This window comes from Panthera onca, chromosome D1 (assembly GCF_046562875.1).
Source record: "Panthera onca isolate mPanOnc1 chromosome D1, mPanOnc1 haplotype 2, whole genome shotgun sequence".
Taxonomy (NCBI): domain Eukaryota; kingdom Metazoa; phylum Chordata; class Mammalia; order Carnivora; family Felidae; genus Panthera; species Panthera onca.
The window spans coordinates 82648954-82659769 of NC_138348.1; the positions used below are offsets into that span (position 1 = coordinate 82648954).

The 10816-nt window shown below is 40.7% G+C and overlaps 1 protein-coding gene across 2 annotated transcripts in view; it reads right to left on the reverse strand.

Moving 5' to 3' along the window:
- Window positions 1–10531, reverse strand: part of PGR (progesterone receptor) — a 105361-nt gene extending 94830 nt beyond the window's left edge. For both annotated transcript variants that reach the window (XM_060605291.2, XM_060605292.2), the window contains exons 1-2: window positions 8350–10531; window positions 6935–7086 (exon numbers count right to left, since the gene is read on the reverse strand). In XM_060605291.2, the coding sequence (XP_060461274.1) occupies window positions 6935–7086; window positions 8350–9983 (1786 nt within the window). In that variant the 5' untranslated portion in view covers window positions 9984–10531. The remainder of the gene's footprint in view (window positions 1–6934; window positions 7087–8349) is intronic.
- Window positions 10532–10816: the final 285 nt, after the last annotated feature.

Consider the following 10816-nt stretch of genomic DNA (forward strand, 5'->3'; position numbering starts at 1 on the left):
TTTACATTAGCACCCAAAAATGAAGTACTCAACATAAATGTAACCAAATATGTACAAGACCTATAGGAGGAAAATCGCAAAACTCACATTAATTAAATAAAAGAAGTAAATAAATGGAACGTTCATGGATAGGAAGATTCAATATTGTCAAGATGTAAGGTCTTCCCACTATGATCTACAGATTCAATGCAATCTCACTAAAACCCCAGAAAATTACTTCATGGTTACTGACAAACTGATTTATAGTTAATAAGCAGAGGCCAAAGACCCAGACAGACTATCAACACATTATTGAAGTTGGAGGATTGACACTACCTGACTTCAAGACTTACTATAAATATACAGTAATCAAAACACTGGTGAAAAGTGGTATTGGTGAAAGAACAGACAAATAGATCAATGTAACAGAACAGAAAACCTAGAAATAGACCCAAATAAATATAGTCAACTGATATCTGACATAATAATAAAGGGGTTGCAGTGGAGCAAAACTATCTCTTCAACAAATAGTGTGGAACAACTGAGCATCTACATGGAAAAAAAGTGAAATTAGACACAGCCCTTACACTCTTCATAAAAATTAATTCAAAACAGATCATGAACCTAAATGTAAAACACAAAATTATAAAAGTCCTAAAAGATAACATAGGAGCAAATCTAGATGACCTTGAATTTGGTAATGACTCTTTAGATACAACATCAAAGTCATGATGCATAAAAGAAAGAACTGAGAAACTGGATTTCATTAAAAGTAAAATTTTCTGCTATGCAAAAGATATTTCCAATAAAGTAAAAAGACAGAGTAGGAGGAAATATCTGCAAAAGACACATCTAATAAAGAACTATTATCCAATATATACAAGAGCTGTTGAGGCTCAACAATAAGAAAATAAGCTGATTAAAAAACAAGCCAAGAACCTTAAAAGGCATCTCTCCAAAGATACATGGATGACAAATAAGCATATGAAAGCATGCTACACATCATATGTCATCAGGGAAATGCAAATTAAAACAATGAGATACCACTATACACCTATTAGAATGGCTAAAATCCAGAACATAGACAATACCAAATGCTAGCAAAGATGGAGAGCAGCAAGAATTTTTATTCATTGCTGATGGGAATGCAAAATAGCATAGCCATTTTAGAAGATAATTTGGAGGTCTCTTATAAAACTAAACATCCATACAATGTAGCAATTGCACTCCTTGGTATTTACCCAAAGAAATAAAAAACATATGTCCATACAAAAACCTACTCATCGATCATTACAATAGTTTTCTTCATAATTTCCCAAACTTTGAAGCACCAAAATACCCTTCAGCAGGTGAATGGATAAACTGTGCTACATCTAGACAATGGAATATTATTCAGCACTAAAAGGAAATGAGATATCAAGCCATGAAAAGACATGGAGGAAACACGTGCATATCAGTAAGTGAAACTGTATGGCATTCTGGAAAAGGCAAAACTATAGAGACAATAAAAAGATCAGTGGTTTCCAAGGATAAGGGGGCAGAGAATGAATAAATGGAACATAGAATTTTTAGGGCAGTGAAACTACTCTGTATGATACCATAATTATGGACATATTTTATGGTACATTTATCCAAACCTACAGGTACAATATCAAAAGCAAACCCTACTGCAAACTATGGATTTGGGGTGATTATGGTATGTCTATGTAGGTTCATCAATTGTACCAAATGTTCCTCTCTAGTGGATGATGTCAGTAATAGGGGAGGCTATGCCAGGGGAAGAAGTATATGGAAAATCTATGTACCTCCCTCTTGATTTTTCTCTTAAAAATAATAAAATCTTTAAATGAATTTGAGTGTTATTTCTCTTTTGAAAGCCATAGCAGAGAGAATGTATCACAAAATCAGTTTCATTTTTAGTCTCTGATACCAATTATATTCAACTTTTGAAAGAAATGCATTAGTTATAAAAATATTTCATTTCTGTTCAGTTTCCTCTGTGGTCTGATGGTGTCTCTCCAAATCTAAAAGGCATTTTCCATCATCCCCAGCTTCTGACAGAGGGGTCAATTCTCTAGTTTTCCAGATATTGCTTAAACTATTCAACTCAGTACATCTATAATTCATTATATAAATGCTAATTGGTAGAATGTTTCCTGCCTCCACTACAGTACACACCATGAGGGCTGCAGCGACCCAGGTCTGCCCTGTTTTACTATTTTTTCAGCTAGCACCTAGCATAGTGCCTGGCATATGGCAGGTGCTCAATAAGTATTTGGTTATTAATACATGAACAAAATAAATAGTTAAATCTTGAGGACATTATGCATGAAATAACCAGACAGAGAAAGACAAATGACACATGGTATCACTTACACATGGAATAAAAAAATCAAATTCATAGAAAGAGTAGAAAAATGGTTGCCAGGGGCTGGGAAATGGAAGTAGGGAGAGGTTGGTAAAAGCATACAAACGTTAAAGATGAATAAAGTCTGAGGATGTAATGTGTAACATGGTGACTAGTTGAGAACATTGTATTATATAATCGAAATTTGCTAAGAGAGTATAACTTAAATGTTCTTGCCAAAAAGAAAAAAATATATATGTGAGGGGATGGAAGTGTTACTTAACTTGACAGGGAGAATCTTTTCACCGTATATATTAAATCATCATATTGTACACTTTAAATATCTTACAATTTTATTTGTCAATTATACCTCAATATAACTAGAATAAAAATGAGGCTAATAATGTAGTACAATTAAAAATCCATCATTACCTACATAACTAGTGTCTTCTAAATAATATTTTACTGTATTACAATATTTGTTTACCCATATTACATCAAATTTATTCACTACAAATACTGTCACAGTAAAAAGTATCCAAAGAATAAGAGGTTGGCGTCATCAGTTATGATGACTGGTTCATTTAGAACAAAATTTACTGAATATCTAATGTATTCCTAACACTGAGTTAGTCACAGTACATACAGAGGTAAGCCAATGAGAAATTATCTTTTCCTTCTTAATACAAAATCACAGACCTGCATTTATAGAACTGGTGGGTCATTATGACTTCATCTCCTTGAAAGGTATTAGAGCAATTCCCGACAACTTTCTGGTCCATTCCAGCCTTTAGTAAAGGAATGCAATGAGCTATTCAACCAATTGCTTTTGGCTAATTCATTTTCTTAGGGTAAGAGAGGTCATCTCTTCTGATCCCTTTGTACCCACTTCCTAAGTGATTTTTTTTCCCTGCCTCTTCTCTCTTCTGTCTTATACCAAGAGAAACCCAGTTTTCCCGGGTGACTTCTTTACAGGCTTTAATGTCTCTCACTCCCAACTTGGAAGAGAGGTAGGGAAACTGGTTCTTGGTGAAATTAGTATCATCCATCCATTTATATCACACACTTTTTTTTTTAATTTTTTTTTAACATTTATTTATTTTTGAGACAGAGAGAGACAGAGCATGAACAGGGGAGGGGCAGAGAGAGAGGGAGACACAGAATCTGAAACAGGCTCCAGGCTCTGAGCTGTCAGCACAGAGCCCCACGCGTCGCTCAAACTCAGGGACCGCGAGATCGTGACCTGAGCCGAAGTCGGCTGCCTAACCGACTGAGCCACCCAGGCACCCCCATTTATATCACACACTTTTAATCACCCTTCATCTTGCAATCTCCTTTACTTCCACTTTTACCTTCCTAGATGTTTTATCATTTGGCTCACATTTTTTCTTACAATGCTCTATTGTTTTTCTTTGAAATTTAAACAGGATTTCCTATTAAGAGAAATGTAGTGTAGTTGGTAGAGAGCACGGATTCTGGAGTCACACTACCTGGGTTTGAATCCTGAGTCTACCACTTCCTAATTGTGATTAAGGCAATTTAACACCTTTGGGTTTTAGTTACCTTTTTGGAAACTAAAAATAATAATTAATATGTATATTATAAGGATTAAATGAATTAGAACACCCATAAAACACTTAAATAGTCACTGCTGCATGGAAAGCACTCTAAAATGCTGTTATCATTATTATTCCTGGTAACAATATCTATTTTTTGACCACTGACTTTCAACTTCTGGACATACTGGCATCCACACATAGTCTACCTTGAACTAGCTGATCACACAGCCCTACTTTAAGATTTCACATTGGCTATACCTCTACAATTATTAAATCCTTTTACTCATCTTTTTACTTATGAAAATTCCCAGAAACTTCTATTATCTTGCCTTAAACCACTGATTTTCTCCAAATTCATCCAAACACCAGCACTTAAACTTCCCATCCTTTAATTTTAATGATTTCCTCATATAACTCTTCAAGTCTTAGTCTAATCTTAATCTCTTTATTCCTCTTTGAACATATACACTTAAAAGCACTACTCAATGTCCAGAGATCAATAATCTTACTTGTCCTTTAATAACCAAATGAAGTTCATATTTTCCATGAAATCTTCTGCCATCTTTATACAACATGTACATTCCATCCTACAACTAACTTCCCCCTGACGAAACACACCAACTCACAAACTTAACCATTTTACAGATTTGCTTATCTGCGCATTTAGTCAATCTCTATTTTACATGCCAAAAGGACTTACATGCATATATGTTACCTCTTAAACTCTATTATAAACTTCTTGACTACAGAAGCTGTAGTCCAATTGAAACTGACAATATGCTAGACATTTATTTCAATACTTTGCATGTATATACCCATTTAATCTTCATAACAACTTTGAGGAGCAGCTACTGTTATCTTCATTTTATATGTAAGGCAGGGAGAGGTGAAGTCAGGGGAAGAATATCTAAAGCACAGATCTAAATATAAGAGGTATAAAATAACTGTTGAATGAACTTACTCATATAGTTTTGTAATCTTGTTCTAGTTTCGTGAATGATTTATAAACATATACCTTGAGTTTTTTTTTCATAAACATTGCCAAATAAAGGTGCTTCATTTTTACTACTCAGGACTAAAAGAGGACCATGTCAATAATAGTTGTTCAACAAATGCTTTCTAAGAGTAAATCTGGAAAGACATTTTATGTGGTTTTAGATGCTATTATAATATTATAAAAGAATTTGTATTTAAGTTAGGGTGCTTTTGGTTCTATATGCACATTCTGAAGTAACTTCTGAAAATTAAGTAACATTTGTCATATACCTTCTTGTGCACACCATCTCTGATTTATAAGCACTGCAATGAAAGAGTATCTAACCTATGGTAACCAACAATTAGTTACTAACTAGTTGTATGATCCTTGGAAACTGAAATTTATGTCTTTGGGACCTGCTTATCTATAAAGAGATGGAGCTGGGCTAGAAAAAACTGGTCTTCAGGGGATTCTATGGGAGTCATTCACTTACAAAATTAGACTACTCTAAGGAGACAGTAAGAATGAAGGAAATCATATTAATGTTGAAAGAAGCATTCAAGAAATTAACCAAAGTCCGATGAGAGTAGTAACTCCAATTATGCACTGGAGAATCAACTCATTCATACAAAGAAATTCAACTTGTAACTATGACTAAATAATGTCCAAAGGAAACTTAAGGCCACTCTCAGTTGTGTCCATTTTCTCATGTAGCCTCTTTTCACACAGTGATTCAATTAATTTAAAATGCAATTAAAACCCCCTGAAGCTGAATACGTATGTTCAGTAACAGTTAAATACATTCATGTTTTGTGGAAAAAAAATCATATTCTAGATATATACAAAGCAAATATTCTTTAAGAAGAATTAATTTAAGTAGAATTATTACAAATACTACTAATAAATAGTTGGGAATCATTTTTATCAAAAAAGGCTTAATAGTTGTAAAGAATCATCTGTTAGGCATCTACAAAAATAGTGAATTTAAAATGCCTTTTAGATTTTATTCTCTTGGTGCATATTAAATATACATATCAAACTCCTTTGAAAGTTCCCTTAAGGTAAAAATTTCCCATTCCCTCCTTTCCTATTTATAAGTAGAAAACTCTTGAAATCAGAAAACTCACAAACAGGAAGCAAAAAAGCAAGCATTCAGATCTTTGGTTCCTTGTCTAGGTGTGATCTCAGCACTCCAGAGGGAACTTTAAACTCATTTCGGCTCCTTATAATATATACTGATTGTTAGAATTTAAATGTGAAATGATCTTTAAGTGTATTTTTATCTTCAAATAGAAATGTATTTGCTTAGAATTTAGTGTTGATAGAGAAATTTAAAAATATTTTCTATTAGAGCTCAAATCCAAAATACATTATGTAGGTCAATCCAAAATCATTAGATAAATATGTAATTTAGACAATTTTAAAAACATGAAAGTCTTGTTGCAAAGTAACAGAAATTGTTACTTCGATGTCCACAATTTTCTTTTGCTTTAAACTGTTTACTCCTATCCCCTTATATACTTATTTATAAAGATATGCCAAACAAAATGAGAATTTTTAAAAATTTGTTTAGAATTACCATTATATAAGTATTAATAAATATGCATGTAGAGAAAAGACAAAATCATGTAGAAAATTTGTAACCGCATTATATATATATACAAATACACATAGTACATATACATAATTTTGATGATTTTTACCATTTTTCTTTTGATCAAAATTTTAAGCTTAGTACATATTTCATATAATATATAATAGAAATATGAAAATACAATTACAGCCAAGCGATTTCTTTAAAGCTAAATGGGTAATGAACAATAGCAGCACTGTCCCCAAGATTAGTATAACTTGAGTCTAATATCGAAAGCGTTAGTCAAGAGTATGGAATGTTCAAACCACATTCAATTTTGAGTATTATAAATAAAAACATACTGTTAAAACACAGTCATATATTTTAAATTATATGGAAATATCACCATTTCTTAGAAGGGACAATTAAAATATAAAAAATATCAGATTTACAATCTAATAAATCTTGGTCTACAATTAAACCAAAAATAAAGAGCCTACCTTCCATTGCCCTTTTAAAGAAGACCTTACAGCTCCCACAGGTGAGGACGCCATAATGACAGCCTGATGCTTCATCCCCACAGATTAAGCAAATCTTCTGAGGTAAGGACTCGAAGCTGTACTGTGGGCTCTGGCTGGCATCTGAATCGGGCCTTGAAATGCAAAACAAAGTACTCCATTTATTTTTTGGGTGCACCACTGTCTAATACTAAAGTTTTCTTAAGAAAATTGACAGAGTGAAAGAGGATTTTAATATAGCACCATATGTATACACACCCTTGAAAGGCATGCAAACTAGGTGTACCATTACAGGATCCATCGCATTTGTAAATTATTAGTCATTCATCAGCAGCACCAACTTAAAAGAATAATATATAATTTAATGTTCAGAAAAGCTAAGGTCCATTGTTTTTTTTTTAATTCTTTCTACAAAACTCCTTATATAGAATAATCAACTTATTCTTTGACGAATGTAATGTTATGCCCTTCCTGTACACATCGTAACAGTAAACGTGTTTTTGTTTTAGTTCAATCGTACTTAACACTGCTTTTGTTTTCAGTTTTTAAAACACCCCGTAATGGCTGTTTACTTAAACGAGTATGTGTTTGCCATTTTAAAGAATTGTTCAATATACTGACACTGTTTTACCTTTCACAACACAGAAGAGTCTAAACCGAACATTATGGGATTTTAAAATCACACTCCTTCGGTATGTAAATTGAAATGTTTTTGAAAACCTGTGTGAAAAAAGTTGTAGCGAATCCGAAACAATATTAGAATACAGTGCACTGGAGAGATTGATGTTTAAATCCATAATGTAACTATATTACACATAACTGGAGTCTTGAAATTTGTATGATAATACAGCCATTGAAGGTCCAAAACCCGTCAGGTTCTGCTTTCGGTTCTGGCTAGCTACCAAACATTAAGTACCACCCCTCCCGGAGGAACTGTGCCTTAAAGTCTCTACTAAAGACATTCCCAGTAAACATCCTTCAAAGAAAAGAACCATTTTGTAAAGCCCCCAACTCGCCGCATCCCCCCTCCCCCCCCACCCCCCCCACCCCCGCCCCGGCTCCACTGGATTACTGCGCACCTATAGTGACGCTCCACATTTTAAATTAGGGTTGATCTCGCCTCGAAATCTCGCAGATTTGTAAAATTCAGAAGATATTTTCGAGGAGGCACGCTCCAAAAACGGCATATTATGCGCCCCCCTTGTGTCCCCAAAATAGTGAGGAGAGGAGGGAAGAAAAAGGAAACCAAACTACCCTTGTGCGCCGCCCCGGCCACCCACCCCCTTGCGGCCACTTGGGTGAGCAGGATGCTGGGACCTGGAGGAGCGGCGACGAAGGCGCCGGGCTGCTACTCACGGGATGCGTACGGCACTCCGCGCCCCGCCCGGGACCCTCACCTCAGGTAGTTGAGATAGGGCTGGTAGACCTGCGGCAGGCCCTCTTTGAGCACTGCAGCCTGGTAGCCGAGCTGCGGGAGCCCGTTGAGACTGAGCTGCGGGTAGAGCGCAGGGGCCGCCCCGGCGGAAGCAACAGAAGCTGAGGTGGAGGCACCGTCCCGCGGCAGCATGCAGGCGCCTGCGCCCGGCGCCTTGCAAGGCGGCGGAGCAAACGGGCCTTGCTGGGGCGGCGCGCCCTCCGCTTTGTACAGGATGCACTCCAGGGTCGACCCAGACGAGGACGTGGACGAGACTGTGGCACTGGCGGGTGCGGCGGCCGCCCCCGCGGCCTCCCCGGGTCTGGACGACGGCGCTCGCGGAGGGAGCGGCGGCAGCGCCAGCGGCAAATCCGGAAAGACTGCGGGGTTGGGACCCGCCACCAGGTACGGCCGCGGGGAGCGGGCAGCGGCTTCGGTGCCTTTCTCCTCCTCCTTGATCTTCAGGGCTGGCGGCTGGAAGTCGCCGTAGAGCGGGAACGCATCATCCTTGGGCTCGGCGTCGGGCGGGTACGCACAGTCGGAGAAGTCGCCAGCAGCGACCTGGGTGGAAGAAGCCGAGGGTGAGCCCCGCGGCGGGGCAAAGGCGCTGACAACCGCGGCCCCGCCGTCATAATTCTCCCCTTCCAGCAGTTGACGGGTGCGGGCGGCCAGGAAGGCCGAGTTGAGGGGCAGAATGGGCACGTGGATAAAATCCATCATCGTGGTGGCCAGCGGGGAGCACCCGGGCGCCGCTGGCGCGTCCTGCTCCGCCAGGGCGACCTTGGGCGCCAAGAAACGGGAATCTTCTTTGGGGACCAGGGTGACGCTTCCTGCGGCCACCCCAGGAGCGGTGGCTGCAGCTCCTCCTCCAGCTGCTGTGCCTCCCAGAGGCCGGGATTTGCCCTTCAGAAGTGGACCCACGGAGCCTTCGGACTCCAAGCCATCCTCCTGCTCTACGTCTACCACAGCAGGCTGCGGAGCTGGTTTCACTGAGGCCCCAGACCAATGGTGGCTCCCAGAGGTCAGGGGCAGCAGCTGTCGGGGCGGTGACAGACCCCTGGGCAGCACTTTGTGGGCAGTTGCCGTTCCGGAGCTGTCGCTAGCCTTGCCCTCTGGCCGGCTCATGAGCGAAGACAACCCCCCCTGGGTGGTGGGGGCAACCCGGGGGTCTTCAGGAAGCTCAGAGCCAAACAGGCACCAAGGGCTGGCGGCCTCACAGGCAGGAGAGCTGGTGTGGCTCTGCCCGGAAGCTGAAGGCTCCAGTAGTGTGTCCAAGACACTGTGCAGCAGCCCTCTGTCCTTTTCTGGGGGTCTAGAGCTGCCAGCTCCTGCACTGCTTGTGGCTTCAACTCTGGGATACGCCCCCTCCACGTCTGACAGCGGCTGCTGGTCCTGTGTCTTCGGGTCCAGGTCTTGTCCCTGGCAAGGCCTAGGGAAGAGCAACGGGTCCAGAGAGATAGGTATAGCTGAGACTACAGGCGAGGAGTTCGAGGTCTGACTCTCCTGGAAAGGGCCAGCGTCCCGGAGTCCCAGCAGGGGCGCTCGGAGCAGTGTGGAGGAGGGCGCGGCGCCCGCCACGTGGGGAGCCTGGGGTTCCTTTGCCTTCAGCTCTGTCATGACGACCTGGACTCCCCTTATCTCCTCCCCTGTTTGTAAGGAGGAGGGAGAGGGGAAGGAGGTGGGGGTGTAGGGAATATAGGAGCAGCGGGAGGAGAAAATTAATGTTGAATTTGGCTGGACCCGGCGGGGCGGGGTGGGGAGATCCCCACCTCCCGGGTCGGAAGGAGGCGGCGCTGGTCAGCTACTGCTTTTGCCTCCCCATCTGGTAGGCAGAGGAAGGGTGGCAGTTGTTCTGTCCCTTAGTCTGGTGGGGAGAGCAAACGAAGGTAGTTGTGCAGAATCTCGTCGCCTAGCTGGGAGAGTTCTCCGACTTCAGTCCGAGGATGGGAGGCGCAGAGTACTTACAATCCGGCACTCGAGTGGCTGCGGCTTCGAAAGCAATTACAGGCGCAGCTCTATCTTCCGACTTTTTCTCTGGCTTCAACCCAGTGCGTGCCTTGTAGCTCCCAATCCCTGACGCCGTCCTACTTTCCTTCTCATTAAAACCCTGGGACTACTTGGTTTCTCGGCAGTCTAAGAGGACGAAACGCCATTGGTTTACCTATTTCATTCAAATGCCAAGTGAAACTAGTTCGTACTGAGAATGCTGCTTACGCTCCAGAACTTCGAACACTCAAATATTATAAAGCTTAACTCGAGTAGTGACAGCTGTAGACTGGCCCCACAGGTTTCTAATGACGTCTCCTCCCTATCGAGATGCCCCGCCCAAAGCCTCTCCTACACCAATTACAGGCCTGATCTGAAATTCTGGAGTTGTTATTCCCAACCGCTAGTCTGATTCCACTCTGAATGGCAGGTGCTGTGGGATGGAACTTCATACACATATTAGA